Here is a 16,573-nt window from a genome sequence, read left to right on the forward strand (position 1 = left end):
CCAACTGCCCCCCGTCAGCCAGCTCATCCCCAACTGCCCCCTTCTGCTGGTCTGTTCTCCCCTAACCACCTCTGCCTTGGCCCCGCCACCATGGGTTTGTCCAGAAGGATGTTCGGAAGGTCTCCCAGAAGGTCTTCCAGTCTAATTAGCATATTACTCTTTTATTAGTATAGACTAGAGGCCCAGTGCACGAAATTCATGCACGCGGGGCGGGGGTGTCCCTCAGCTCGGCCTGGGCCCTCTTGCAGTTCAGGAGCCCTGGGAGCGGGGAGCCCTCAGAGGATGTCCAACTGATGGCTTAGGCCCCCTGAGGAGAGGGCCTAAGCCTGCAGGCGGACATCCTTAGCGCTGCCACGGAGGCAGGAAAGGCTCCTGACACCACTGCTACAATCGCCAACGGTGAGCCCAGTTCAGAGCTTCTCCCCCTGTGGGAGCACACTCATCACCAGGGGGCAGCTCCTGCATTGAGTGTCTACCCCCTGGTGGTCAGTGCGCATCATAGCGACTGGTTGTTCTGCAATTTGGTCAATTTGCATATTAGCCTTTTATTGTATAGGATAAGGACTCTGAAGAGCAGTAAATCTACATGTGACTTCAAGCTCTAATTTATTTCCTATTTAAAGGCAATTGAGAGTTTCGATTTGGAACTAATCTATATATATAAAAGCCTAAGCAACCGTCATAAATGAATGACCAATTGACCAGTCACTATGATGCGCACTGACCACCAGGGGGCAAACGCTCAATGTAGGAGCTGCCCCCTGGTGGTCAGTGTGCTCCCACAGCCAACTTCCTAAGATCCCTACTCCCCGGCCAGCTGGCCTCCCCATAGGCCTCAATCACCAGCCAGGCCGAGGGACCGCACCTGTGCATGAATTTATGCACCAGGCTTCTAGTATACAATATAACAATACCTATTATTTACAAAGTGCTCTACATTTTCAAACCACAAATAACACAGTTATTATTTTTTTATTGCTTTAATAAGTTTACTGTGGAGGTGTTATTTCTTTCATGAGTAGAGTCAAAATTCAGGCATAGTCCAAAAACAGATTTGTAAAAACAGTATTAAAAGTATCATAAAACCACATCTCTAGAGTAGCACTGATGATAGTGAGGGAAGTTCTATAACAAACTGTGTTTCACTATCTGAAATGCCAGCTTAACCCACTCTGTGGAGACAAACTTTATACAGGTAACAGAATCAGCTTATTACACTGAGAAATCCCAATGTCAACACAGAGACAGATATAGGTGTAGTAGAAGGTTGAAGACATAAAACTAAAGGTTAACATTTCCATTCCTAGATTAGATCAAGCAAGATTCAACTATTCAAGTGTAGTTCAAAGATGCCCAACAACCACGTGGAAATTCTTAGAATAGTAATTATTTATATCTTAGGCAATGTGTTTGTTGTAAATCTTACAAAAACTGTGAATCATGAAACCGATGGTGGCTTCCTCTTTGTACTGCCTGCTAAAAGGTTAGAATAAATTCTGTAGCAATTGAATGACTTATGTAAACTTGCTCCTGTATTTTTTACCTTCACCATCTCATTTTCCTTTTGTCCTCACTTCTTTCATTTTTTAATCTGAGTGAATTATGTAAACTTACTTAAATCCTTTCTGAAGCAAGGGAGTACTTAAGATACTAATTAAGCAAACAGAAACAAAAAATTAAAAAGCAAACATTACCTTTATATCAAAATTACAATCAAGTCTTCTAATTAACACGATGAAAGTGCCCGATGAATTGTCTTTTAGTGGTGGAGGCACTATGGGTTCACAGGCATTCTCTGGTTTTGAGTTAATCAAAAAACCCTGAAAAAAGAATTGGTAGTAAATTTTTTCTCTGTTAAACCAAAAAAAAATCAATTCAACTTGCTTCTATGAACATGTTTTGAATTTGTTTCATGTGTTTTGCATTATGCTAGATGAATTATCTGGCAAAACAACAGCTCCTATCCCCCAATTGCTCACAATCCCGGAACTTCTAAGTACTGTTTAGTTTCATAAGCATTTAGGTTTTTTAAGTAAGATCTGTTTTTGCAATTAATATTTTTTAAAACGTCACAAAGAAGCCCATTTCCCCAAGACAATCACTATTAGCATCTTGGTATATTTCCCAACAATGACTGACATTTCTAAAACAAAGCAAATACTTTTTTAAAATTAACTTTTTGCATAGTCTCAATCATTTATTTATTTATTTATTTAAAATTAACTCTAAAATTTATTTTGTTATCAAACAATGAAAATGAACAGAATTTCTAGAAATTTATTCTATAGAAACACTAACCTCAATTAGCAAAGGCATATGTAGAAAAATGGTTCCTGCTACATTTTTAATAGCAAAAATTTAAAAACATGCATATCAATAAGGCAGCCATTTAAAAACTATAATAAATTCATACAACAAAAAATAATGAAGTCATTAAAAAGTCATTTAGTCATTCCGTGATGATTAAACAATTAAATACATATACATTAAATTGGAAAGATGTCCACAAGATAATTATTAACTTAAAATAGCAAGTTGCTTTTCCAAGACTACAAGATGGTTTGACATCAGAAAATGTATTAATAAAAAAGTAACATTAGTATAATAAATGTTATTAATATTAAATGTTATAGTAATAAATATTAATAAATGTTTGATACATATTAATGTTATATTAATAGATTAAAACAGAAAAACCAAATGACTATGTCAACAGATATAAAACACAATAAATGCATAAAGATTATCAAATTCATTAAATCCATTTATAAAAAGAAATGAAACAATTAAACCTATGACACATTGACTTAACAATAATCTCTATGGTCTAGCAGTCACACCAACCATCTATTCCACAGAATTTGGTAATTCCTCCTGCCTTAAGTTTCATTGCTTAGCTTGTGATAGGGAATGCTTTTGCATATTTCAGGAATAAAACGCAGCATACCTTTATTTACTCATAGAATAGTTGCCCTTCTTGATTCCATAAAGCATTTGGTTTTTACTAGAACTGTGGTTACCATTCCAATGAATACTTAGTTCACTCATGCTAAATTTACATCCTTTTCTGCACCTTTATGCACACAAACTTTTTGCTTTAATGCCAAATCACATAGTACATACAGTTAAAGATACTATAACAGCAATTAAAATGAATCTGTACTATTAAGGCATATAATTAAACTGAAGTGAAAAAAACATGAGCAGCTATGGCCAAATTCCCTGGTGATGACAGGTCCATCATGACTGCCACCTGATGGACATCAATTGAAAGACTTCCCAATGTCAGAGATGTTAAAACATGGGGTAAGAAAATGCTTTTTTTTAACCCTCCCCTGAGGATATGTTGCTTTTTTTATTGTTTCAGAGAGAGAAAGGGAGGAAGAAAAGGGGAAGGTGAAGAGAGAGAGACATCCATGTGAGAAAGTTGCCTCCCATTGATGCCCCGACTGGGGATAGAACCCGAAATCTAGGTATGTGCCCGGGCCAGAAATCAAACCCACAACCTTTTGGTGTACAAGGACAACACTCCAACCAATTGAACTATTAGGCCAGGGCTGAAATGCATCTTAGAATTAATAAATTTATATGTACAGACCAAAAAAAGGGTCTGCAAATGGTCTTTGCTTTTGCCCCAGCGTGACTCAATGGTTAAGTGTCGACCCATGTACCAGGAGGTCTCAGGTTTGATTCCAGTCAGGCCACATGCCCAGGTTGCAGGATCAATCCCCAGTGGGGTGGGGGCGGGGAGGAGGGGTCGTGCAGAAGGCAGCCTATGGATGTTGATGCTTCGATGTTTCTCTCTCTCTCTTCCTCTCCCTTCCTCTCCCTAAAATCAATCAAAAGATTTTTTTCTTTAAAAAGGTATTTGTTTTTAATCATTTCTATATTGTTAAATGTGTTATAACAAGCACATGTTATTTTTTATTTTATTATATTTTTAACCCTCACTCAAGAACGTTTCCACTGATTTTTTTTTTTTTTTTTTTTTTTTTAAGAAAGAGAGGAAGGAAGAGAGAGAACCATCAATGTTAAAGAGAAGCATCCATCGGCCACTTCATGTACGCACCCCGGCCAGGGAACAAACCCACAACCTAGGCATGTGCCCTGACCAGGAATGAAACCCACGACCTTTTCGTGTATGGGTTGATGCTCCAAACAAATGAGCACCCAGTCAGGGCAGCATGTATTATTTTCAAACTTAAAATTTATAAAAATACACATAACCTAAAAGTACAAAAAACTAGCATTAGTGAAAAATTGAATTTTTAAAAAACTCTTAAATTATTAAACATTATCTTTCCTGATGATTACGCTAAAAAAGAATAACTTCCTAAAATAGCTTACTAATTCCTATTCTTCCCTCAGAGGTGAGTCACTTAGAACTAATGCAAATTTACTTTCATTGATCCACGAAGTCTCTGAGGTAGGGTGATAATGAGTTTTGCCAATTAATTGGCAGAAGCCCTTTGAATAGGAGTGGCCAAGAAGATGCTGCCTTAAGCCAGATCCACATGCCTAGAACCACCCTCTAGGGCCAATCCTTTATTAAAAGGATACTTGCTTCACGATCAAGAACCCTCCTTATCTCTATCTTCTGAAGGGGGTCCTTTATGCCAATACAAAGGAAACCGAAAAAAACTATCAATGCCTAGGATACTCAGAAACTGGATGCCCACCTTCTCTTTGCTGTTATAATTCTGTGATGATTAAACAAAGTTCTGGACAAACATAGTGCATGTATACTCGCACCTCAATTATCATCAACTGCATAATGCAGTAAGTTTACAGTATATTATGTTGGTTTTTAAAAAGCATTTATGACTATACATAAAGCAAAGTGAACAAAATGTAATTTTTCAGCTTGATGTATTTTCTGACATACCTGAATCAGGACATAGAACATGAACAGCACTCCAGAAGTTCCCTTCATGCTCCCTGCCATTCATTCACTGCTCCCCAACCCAATCCCCAATGTCACTGCAGAAACAACTAAGAGCATAGATTCGTTCTGGCTCAATCTGACATGTAACAGAAACAGAACCATACAGTACAGTAAATGCCCTTTTAGATTTCTTTCTCTCAGTGCCATATTTGTGAGATTCATTCTACTGTTGACCAACCATACTGTTGAGATATACTTAGTAAATTTTTTCATTTTCATTTCTATGTAGTATTACATTCTGTGAGTACGCCAAAACTTATTCTAGAGTTGATGAGCATTTGGATAATTTCTAGGTTATTGCAAATAGTGCTGTTATAAATATTCTAGTACAAGTCTTTTCATGAACACATGTATATGTCTGTGAAGTATGTGCATAGGCTATCCAGCAGGATCATAGGGTATTAAGCTTTAGTAAACACCACCAAGCAGTTTTCCAAGGTAATTTGGGTTACTCTTTTCAACTGAAACAATATAAATATAAAAATCATACAAATATAATTTTGCTTTAGTGCTTCAGAGGGTTTTCAGAATTGCAATATTTGGGGGTAAACATTAGGAAAAATTACTTTTGTTGATAAATTACACTGGTTAATAAAGTCATAAAGAGATAATTCAATGAAGTGGTTTTGTTTAAAAGACTGTTTCAGCCTGAAAAGTACACTTCAGATTTCACTGAATGTCAAACTATGTAATGAGTAAAATGAAGAATATATAGTGATAATGTCAATAAAAATGCTAAAAGCAAGGTAGCTAAGCATCTTTGCCTTCATTAGAGTATAAAAGTAAAAGCAGGGCCCTGACTGGTTTGGCTCTGTGGTTAAGAGCGTCAGCCCACAGACTGGAGGGTTTCTGGTTTGATTCCCCGTCAAAGGCACATACCTTGGTTGCGCACTCAATCCCCGACCCTGGTCAGGCCAAGTGCGGGAGGCAATCAATTGATGTGTCTAACATCAATGTCTCTCTCTCTCTCTCTCTCTCTCTCTCTCTCTCTCTCTCTCTCCCGCCACCCCACCCTCTCTTCTACTCTGTCTAAAATCAATGGGGAAATATCACTGGGTGAGGATTTTTTAAAAAGTAAAAGCAGGGCTGTAAGTGTTGCTCAGTGATTGAGCATTGACCTATGAACCAGGAGGTCATGGTTAGATTCTGGGTCTCAGCACATGCCTGGGTTGCAGGCTCAATCCTCAGTAGAGGGCGTGCAGGAGTCAGCCAATTGATGATTCTCTCTCATCACTGAGGTTTCTATTTCTCTCTCTTCCTCTCCCTTCATCTCTGAAATCAATAAAAACATTTTTTTAAAAAGTAAAAGCAGGAAGAGGAGAGTGATAAACTGGTGTCTCAGTGAATACCCGAAGTTATGAATTAATAACTGCAGTAACATCAAACAGCTAACATTTGGTGAGCCATGGCACTCAGTACTCTGTGTCAGCACTATGCCCTTTAAATGTTCTAATTCAGTTCATCTTTGCAACCCTATGAGATAATTACTATTATTATTATTATCACCCCTATTTTAAAGATGAAGAATCATCTAAGTCTCAAAAAAGGTAACCTTCCCAAGGTTACACATAATGCAATCCCCAGAAAGTCTGACTCCAGATGCTATGTTCTCAACCACTATGCTATACTGCCTCCACAAGATAAAAAAAAAAAAAAAAAAAAAAAAAAAAAAAAGTGGGTGAAGAGCAAAATGGACAAGAAGAAGAGGAATGGACGTTTACAACAATGAACAAGCAAAAATGTTAGTCTAAGGGGAAATTAAGGCTGACTCCAAAATTTTATACAAATACTTCAAATGATGAAGATGTCAACCTTATGCCCTGGCCAGGTGGGTGGCTCAGTTGTTAAAGCATCATCCCATATACCAAAGGTTGCAGGTTTGATTCCTGCCTGGTCAGGGCACATATCTTGGTTGTGGGTTTGATCCCCAGTTAGGGTGTGCATGGGAGGCAAACAATCAATGTTTCTCTCTCTCTCACCCTTCCCCTCTCTGTAAAATCAATAAAAACATATCCTCAGGTGAGGATTAAAAAAAAAATAGATATCAACCTTTCTGTCATAATTTTTACAATCAAACCTAGACCAAGAGTTATACTGATGAATCAGATGTTATCAGCTATCATTTTCCTACTGTGAGACAGATGATTTTTTTTGAGTGTTTAATTCAAACCTATATTTGCCATTTCTAAAATATTAATCCATAGACCACTTTCTTGTTACACATGTGTACCAACGAAAACAAAAGGCAGAGAATCACTGCCATCCCTACAAAAGGATGGCTCCTTTTCTAACCTTCTTTAAAAATATACATTGTACAGTCTTTGCACCTCACCAAAGGAATAAATACACTGGCTTAGTTCTCCTCCCTGTTCAGCAAGGTCCACCAACTAACTGTTATAAGCCCTCTTCTTTTTTGATTTCTCCAGGGCTTTGTCCATGGTTTTCTTGTTCTCCCCTCAACATCTGGGACAGTATCACTTGCCCTTAGGTTTATGATTCAGTCCTACAACAGAGAAGTGGAACCACTCGATGGGGCACTCGTCATTGTCACAGCTGATCATTTCTCCATAGAAGACCGGATTGCACAGACATTACGTGGGCTCGTTCGGTTTGATGGGAAAGTCTGCAAGGGATGCTTCCCTCTCTGCTTTGGTTTGCTTTCTTCTCCTTAGGCGTTCCTGAGGTGATGTCATCATGGTCCTGATTATTGTCTGCATTCTCCCAATTTGCATTGTTGCACTGTCCCAGAGACCTCTTGTTATTGGGCTTTTCTACCTTTGTGATTGTCTCATTCTTGGACTTATCCTGGCCGGCTTTGCCACTTTCATATACTGACCTCTTGAAGTTCCTTAAAGAGTTCCACGTGACTGTCCAGATCCTGTTCTCCACCAGCTCCACCATCTGACTCTCAATCTGTATCTTCTCGTCTCCCAGGTCCTGGCTCCAGATCAGGGCTCTCTGAATGCAGTGCAACACTGTACTCTTCCGGTTGCTCTCCATCTCCTGTTTAAACTTCTCATAATACTCATCTAGTTCCTTCAGGGTTTCTTGGTATTTCCCATCAATCTCCAGCACCAGCAATACGTTTCTCTGCAAATCAAAAGGCAGAGACCCGATGGAGTCCAGGTAGCCCTCCACATAGTTCACCAGGTGGATTTGCTCCCGTTGGCAGGACTCAACATGGTTCACCGAGATCCCCAGCCACTCTGTGTGGCTTTCTGCTTCCTCCAGCCCCTGCCCCCTCAGAGCCCAGCCCTGCAAAATGCAAACCTCCCGCCCTCCTGCATCCCCCCCGCCTACCGGCATCCCCCCTCCTGCTCACTCCACCTGGCTATGTCTGTGACCATGCTGCCTGGCACAGGCACAGGTGGGCCGGGCCAGTGCTCCTCGCCTCAGGCACTGTGTGGGCATGCAGATACGCTCCTAGGCGCAGGGGCCGGGGCCAGGCCAACCAAGAGTGCTGCCCACCGGCCATACTTGTCCAACATGGAAAACCCCCAGATGATTTTATTTATATCAATAAGTTCCTAGAATGCTAAAAATATCCACTGCCTTTTTCTCTAATTCTTTATTAGATCATCCTTTAAAAATCTACCAGTAACTTTCATATACAGGATACATTTAATTCCTTATCTATATATAGAAAAGCCTAAGCAATCATTCGACCATTGGGCCATTCCATGACATGCACTGACCACCAGGGGATGGACACTCCAACCAGTAGGTTAGCTTGCTGTTGGGGTCTGGCTGATCGGGATTGGGAGCGATGGGCCAAACATGCACTGGAGCCCTCCTGAGGTCCCTCCTCGGCCCCAATAGTGCACAGGTATGAGGGGCCCCATCAGTGCATGAATCTGTGCACCAGGCCTCTAGTTTAGAAATAATTGGACATTATGCTCCTCTTATGAAACAAAATATCCTTTAACTATAATTCATAGCATAGTAAGTTTCTGTAACACTATGCTCTGCATACACTGGCTGCATTTCATGAGGGCTCTGTTTAAGTACTAGGATGGATAAGACTGAAGCCCTACCCTAGTAATATCTGAAAAGAACTAACAGACCCAAAAAGAGAAAAAAAAAACAAAGAATAAGCAACATGTAGTACAACTGCATAGAACAGCAAATCTGCTCTATGGGAGGCAGTAACAGAAAAAGTGGTGTTTGTCTTGGTTCTTAAACTCTACGGTATTTCAGTTGGGTAACAAAAACTGACCATAGTACTATAAATGACGTGACCAATATAACAACAGATATTGCTCTTTTTTTTTTTTAAGTTCAAGATCTAACTGGCTTTATTCAACAATTCATGAATTGGGCAGCATCCCACCTAGTAAATGGTAAGGTGCCCTAAGCTATCACTCTTTTAACATGTTCTAGACATTGTATTTCTACTGATGTCCTGTAAAATCGAATTAGGTTTTTGGCAAGTACATCAGTTATTTCAACAAATTTTTGACATGTTGCATCTAAGCTATATTTCTACTCTTTTCGGTACCTATCTTTTAAGACTCCAGGTAAAGACAACACAATGAAAGAGAATTACAGGCCAATATCCCTCATGAACATAGATGCCAAAATTCTCAACAAAATCTTAGCAAATCGGATCCAGCAGTACATCAGAAAGATCATACACCATGACCAAGTAGGATTTATCCCAGGGTGCAAAGATGGTACAATATACGCAAATCAATGTGTTTTCCAACCTTCATGCCATCTGCAAATCCAACAGCCATTCCTTCCAAGTCTTTTTGCACATCAAGAAATGCACTGAATAAGAGAAATGTGAGGGTTATGGACCAACTCAAAGTTAAGCTCTTGCCCTAGCCAGTTTGGCTCAGTGGATAGAGTGTCAATCCACGAACTGAAGGGTCATGGGTTCGATTCCCGGTCAAGGGCATGTACCTCGGCTGCAGGCTCGATCCCCAGCCCTGGATAGGGACGTGGGAGAGGCAATCAATGTGTCTCTTATTGATGTTTCTCTCTGTTTCTCCCCCTCCCTTCCACTCTCTCTAAGAATCAATGGAAAAATATCCCATGGATGATAATTAACAAACAAAAAAAAAATTAAGCCCTTGCTCTGGCCAGATGGCTCAGTTGGTTGGAATGTCGTCCCATACACCAAAGGGTTTCGGGTTTGATTCCCAGTCAGGCCATATATCTAGGTTGTGGTTCGATCCCCAGTTGGGGCAAGAATAGCCAATGTTTCTCTCTCACATCGATGTGTGTGTGTTTTTCTCTCTTTCTCCCTTCCACTCTCTAAAATCAATGAAAATATATCCTCCAGTGAGAATTTTTAAAAAATAAAAGGTTAACTGGATCAAAAGAAAGGGTTTTCAAAAACCTCTTCGCAAATTAGATATTACATTTATAACATTATTCAGAGCAGTAACTGAGTATCTTTCACCTCAAAGTAACATCTCATCTTTTACACACTGATAGAATTCTTCCCAATAATCTTTTGTGGTTATATATTTTATCAGATTTTAGATTTATAACCTTTTTTGATTATATATTCTATCAATGAGTTAGACTTTAGATTATAATAAAATCTGATTAAAAGATATCATGGATGCTTCTGTTCAAGGTGAAATAGGTAAATACTGTGTTTGCTTCCTCCGATGACCACATCAAAATTACAAATAAATTATAGAACAATTAACCTGGAAAGCCATCTGAAGATTAGCTGGACAGAATTCCTGTAATTAAGGATATAAAGAAGACACATTTGGTAGGAGGGGAGGAGATCCACACCACATGTGATGGTTGAGAAACCTCAGGAGGGATATCTCATCTGCAGGGGTCCCACCTAAGGAGTAAGGGGTCCCAGTCCCACAATGGGCTCCCGAGCCCAGGGTTCCAGTGCCAGGAAGAGGAGTCTCTACAACATCTGGCTTGGAAAATCAGCAGGGACTCTATCCAGATGAGAGTGCTGCTGGAAACCCAGGCATCCTCTTCAAGGGCCTGTGTACAGTCTCAGTTGCCCACACTCACCCTAAACTCCTTTGAACAAACAGTAGTGAAAGGTACCAGAAACATACATAGAGAAACTGAGTTGTAAGACTTCCAGGTGAGGGCTGGAGGGACAGCAGATTGTCCCTATGTTGAACCCTCCCCCGACATGGCCTGAAGGTACAGGCGCTTCAGACTTTCTTAAAAATTCTCAAGGATCCTCAGACCCCAGGCAGGCAAGGACTGGCCTCAGAGTGCCCTTTACCTTTAGCCCCAGCCCCAGCAATGGTGCCAAATCTGAATATTCATTAACATGGTGAACATTAACCTGGTGTTTACCTTACCCTGAAACTCCCTGAGACCTTGCCCCACCCAAAGCTCTGGCCATTCCTTGAAGGCAGCTATCTCACTAGTGCTGCAGACTGCCCTAATAACTCTCAAAAGTCCAAAGGGTCTGGGAAGGTGGCTAATGGACACACCATGCCCTGTGCCTCTTGCTGATTGGCCCCAGGACCGCTTTGTAGAGTAGTCAGCCTTGGTTCATCCTGTGGCCTCTCCCACGTGCCTCCAGGCCCACCACAGGCAACCACCACCTGTGGATCACTTTGTAGCTCCTACCAGGTAACCTAGGGCCAAGAACAGGCAGCAGTTGACCTTGGCCTGAACAGGATCCCCACCCAAGAGTCCTCAAAACTAACATACCTGGTGGCCAGCTTCAGACCACAACAGAGAATCACCCATTCGCTCCACAAACAACATACCCAAAGGGTAGTCTCAGCAGGCATCAGAGCTTCACTGGGGCAAATCCCACTCCATGCTGTCAGTCCCTTCATAGCAGCTGCTACACTATGATCATGGCTAATCCTTCCAGCCAACCAGTCTGAGGCTCAATCCCCACCCAAGGAACTGCAACCGGAGGGCACATACAACCCACATTCTTGGAGCACCCAGCTGAGGTGATCAGAAAGACTGTGCCATTGGGCTCCACAAGACACCTACTATATAAGGACACCCTGCCAAGATCTACCTAATACATAGAAACAAACACAGAGGGGCAGCCAAAATGAGGAGACAAAAAAACACATCCCAAATGAAGTAAAAGGAAAAACTCCAGAAAAAGAACTAAACCAAATGGAGGCACACAATCTACCAGATATGGAGTTCAATGAACTTGGGGAAGAACAGACAAAAAGTCTCTACGGGGTTGAACATTTCTTATGTTGAGAGCAGCCTCCCTCATAGCTAGTATTTCACTAAATATATGGTTAGTCACTACCTAGCCTGCAACTGGTCAGTGAGAAAAATCGAAGTGTTAGATTTGGGGAAACAGGCTGGCAAAGGATAGCTCCTTGATTAGCTGGGTAGCAACAGAGTCAGAATATTCTGAGGTGAAACCACAGAGGCCTCCTGATCAGAGAAAAGAGGATGTGCTTTGGAGGTCAGTGACTGCATTAATCCTTTATCAAGCCAGGTCTACAGGTGATTCTGGGTTTTATTCCTGAAACAGTTTGGAAACTGCTTTTCCAGGCTATGATACTCTGAACATCTCTATCCCTTTCTAGGTAAATTAGCTAGAAGGGATTCCATTATAAAAATTAAGAAACCTTTCATATACACAAATGATAACCAAGTAAGAACTTTATGAGTTTATAAATTTATGAACTAAAAGCACTAAATATTCAGAAAAAAAGATCTAAAGGTCTGTAATAGCAGATAACACCCTAATGTTTAACTCTAAAGAGAAAAGTGGGATTGATATGTACAAGTAAACGAAGGGGTGAAGGAAGGCTTTCCTTTTTCTTCTGTATACATATATTTTACAATGAGAAATAGTCATACAGTACTGGGAATTTATAAACATAATTTAAAATCATGCATGCAGCACATATACTAAAAGTAATTTTTTTTAACTTTAAAAAATTAAAACCCAGAAGTGCCTGTCAACCTAATTAAGAATAATAGTTTTACTGTACTTAACAAACTAAAAACATTCTATGGTACATATAAATACAATTTCATATATTCTGACTTACATAACATAAAAACTTCATATTACCTTGGAATGGGTAATATGGGTAATACTTTCTAACTATGACCCCAGAGGAGAAAGAAAAAATAGCAATTTTTAACTAAAATAAAAATTCTAAACCTTAAATAAGGTTGAAAGATGAGCAAAAAACTGGGGAAAATAATCTGAAGCATAATGGCAAACAATAGATTGATACTTCCAATATATAAAGAATTCTTACAAATCAATAAGAATCAATCTCTTAATTTAAAAATAAGCAAAGAACATTAACAGGCATCTCTTTCTCTCTCTTTCACACATACACACACACACATACACACATGGCAAAAAACATTAAGATGATCAATCTCAGTTTTTTTATCAATCAATAATATTTGGTAATATCTAGTATTAAATATGGTATAAGGACAGCCTCAGACACTAAATTTAGAAGGGCATCCTGGAATACCAACAAAAGTTTAAACATGTGTTCCATAAACAAAGCAATTCTACATGATCTTATACAAATAAACAAACACACAAGGATAAAGACATTCATGCACTGTGAAAAATTAAATAAATATTATAAAATCCATAGTGTTTTATGATATTGCAAAACCATGCAGCCAATGCAAATAAAAATGTACCACTTCTGTTAGCATGAAAAGATTTTCTAGATATATGATTGAAAAAGGCAGGCAACCAAGTAGTATGTTCCTTTAAGTGTTAAATACAGATTCATTATCTATACAAGCATTTACATAAATATATACACACACATATCTACACACACACACCACGACATATATTCTAGAAAACAGGTCTAAAATATTGTATACCAAAATTTTAACAGTGGCTAGTCCAGAATAATACAATCATAGGTGATTTCCACTTTCTTCTTCATACCTTTTGAATAATCTAAACCCTGTACAAATGAATATGTACAGGTTTTCTGATGAGAAATAGTAATAAATATTTTCATTCTTAAAATAAAATCACCTTATTAAATACTTTGTGCTATAATCATATATTACTATTTTCTTACCTTTAAACCTTCAGCTGGAAGTCTATAACCAAATCTTGCTGGAAGGTCATCAAATGTCTGAGACACATTTTCAAAATTATACTAAATGTAAAATTAGAAACAATCCAGTTACAACCAACTTAAACATGACATTAAAAACAAAAAGTTTATTAAATTATTTGAGTTGTCATTTCCACAATTCTGATTTATTATCACAGTTTATTATAAGAAAAATAATTTTATAAATGCGCATCCACTAAAATAGCAAAGAATACATACAATTTACTACATATACAGCTGCTTAAATTGGATTCTGATTTCATATAATAATTAAACAACAGCAATAATTCTATAACATTAAACTGCCCACTATTTTCTGAGTTTTTCCCATAAACAATACCCTAGCAAGAGATTTTCTAGAAAGATTATTTCCCAGCAGGATTCCACTTTATTTTCTCTATATTATAGGGTCTGACTTATTGGAAGAGATTTACAGGATTTCTGGCCCTTGCTATGAAAAATGCATTTTCCCCAAAGCAAGGGAGAGTATCAAATCCTACTTTTAAAGCATTATTATTTTTTATATAATCTGAACATTTTTATCTAGGGCTAAACAATGAAAGGATTAAACTGAATGAAGTACATATATATAGAAAACCTATTTTAACAACTTTCCCCTTCCTTATAGATATAGATTCCTATGCTAAAATATTTATCTGTCCTCTACCAAAACAGAACAAAACAAACAAGTAAATAGTAAATAAGTAACTTTAGAAACACAGACAAAACCTGTATGGTGCATTAGAAGTTCAGGTAGTTGCCATAAACTGTAGGCAAAAAAAATCGAACATATTTGTTTGAATATACATAAAAAAGAATGGAACAAAGCAAGACTGTTATGTATAGATAAAAAAGGATAGAAGGATCAAGCAAAACTTAAATATTCATAAACATGGATTAGGTCGCACATCCAGGTTGATGGCTATATCATCCCTAAATCAAACACCTACTGGTGATCCCCATGCTAGCTTCATGTGTCATATGCCAGAGACATGCAGATAAATAGCTCTTCAGGTTAACAGCAAGTTACAGCTGTGTTCACATGCAAATACCTCACATCTCTCCCATAGAGCAAGCAAAGGTTGGATCCAGACACCTTCCACCTGTCAAGTCCCCTTGCTAACCTCAGCTCAGACCCTGGTAACCACCCTGTCACCAAGGAAAGCTAACGCAGCAGAGAGAGACTGGACAAACTGATGACAGTAACACAGGACTGTCATCAGTTTGTATGGTTCTTACATTCCACTTGTACCCTATCCCAAGTGTCTCAGCATATCCATCTATTCCCTGTAATTCTCACCATATGTTTGTAATTAATTCAATAAACTGTGTGATCCAAGCAACTGAATTTAGTCTCTGAACCTATCCATTGTGTCACCTCTGGAATAGTCAGCCTGGCGTTATACTTGGAGGTCAGCACTGTTTCTGAGTAATTTCCTACTGTAACACTAATTCATCTTTGCAGAGTGCACTAGGATTGCAAAGTGCTTTAGAGTCACAAAGTGCTATTATATCCATCACCACATGTATCATTTAATCTCTAAGTAAAAGACCTTTCTTTAATTGATTTAATTCAATTATGATCAGCTCTGTGTTGAATTTGAGAAACTCATTTAACTCTTCCAAGACCAAAGACACTACTGTAAAATAAAGAAACTGATCTAGATCAACATAGATAGAACAAAGAAAAATACAAATGCGTGCAAACAGTACCTTTTTATACTGAAGTGTTTTTTTTTATCATTTCCTATTATTGAAGAGTTTCACTTTTTTATTAGAAGTTCAGAAATAAAATATCTGCCTTGACCTACATAGTACTTGTAATACTAGGACTTGGAATCAGTTGTGTTATTGAGTGAAACCCATTTTGAAATTACTTTGTCTTTTCTTAATAGCAAAATAAGGATTGCCTCACACTGCCTCTTATAGTCCCACTAGAGGCTCAGTGCACAAAATTCGTGCACGGGTAGGGTCCCTAGTGGCTGCCGGCTGCCAGCAGGGGCCTTCATTCATTCCGTGCCATCCCCTGTGGACAGCGCACGTCATAGCGAGCGATCAAACTCCCGGTCAGTCGAACTCCCTAGGGGGCACTTTGCATAATACATATATTACAGGCCCGGTGCACAAAATTCGTGCACTGAATGGGGGTCCCTCAGCCTGGCCTGTGCCCTCTCACAGTGCGGGAGCCCCACAATCAATCACCCCAAAGAGGTAGGTAGGCCTCACCCACCCATCCGGGGCTCCTCAATACATTGCCCCAAAGAGGTAGGCCGGAGCTGCAGGACCCGCCTCTGCACTGGGCACACAGCGTCAAGCCTCTGCCCACCCACGTGCACACGCAGCCCCGCCCACCCACATGTGCCCACTGCACACACAGCCTCCTGGCAATTGCTCATTACAGCATGAGGGCATAACGGCATGAGGGTGTCACAACCACATAGGTTTTTATTAATAGGACTAGGGGCCCGGTGCACGAAATTCGTGCACTGGGTGTGGGGAGGGGGACTGTCCCTCAACCCAGCCTGCCCCCTCTCACATACTGGGAGCCCTCAGGCGTTGACCCCCCTCACCCTCCCATCGCACG

At 39.4% G+C, this 16,573-nt stretch overlaps 1 protein-coding gene and 1 pseudogene across 4 annotated transcripts in view; both read right to left on the bottom strand.

Moving 5' to 3' along the window:
- Positions 1 to 16,573, bottom strand: part of RNF13 (ring finger protein 13) — a 200,087-nt gene that overhangs the window by 124,362 nt on the left and 59,152 nt on the right. For 2 of the 4 annotated variants that reach the window (XM_006759084.2, XM_015560886.1), the window contains exons 3-4: positions 13,951 to 14,031; positions 1,695 to 1,820 (exon numbers count right to left, since the gene is read on the bottom strand). In XM_006759084.2, the coding sequence (XP_006759147.1) occupies positions 1,695 to 1,820; positions 13,951 to 14,031 (207 nt within the window). The remainder of the gene's footprint in view (positions 1 to 1,694; positions 1,821 to 13,950; positions 14,032 to 16,573) is intronic. The other 2 variants (XM_015560888.1, XM_015560887.1) reach the window with 2 other exon arrangements.
- On the bottom strand, positions 7,290 to 8,294 carry LOC102765480 (annotated as a pseudogene).

Source organism: Myotis davidii, unplaced genomic scaffold (assembly GCF_000327345.1).
Source record: "Myotis davidii unplaced genomic scaffold, ASM32734v1 scaffold676, whole genome shotgun sequence".
NCBI lineage: Eukaryota > Metazoa > Chordata > Mammalia > Chiroptera > Vespertilionidae > Myotis > Myotis davidii.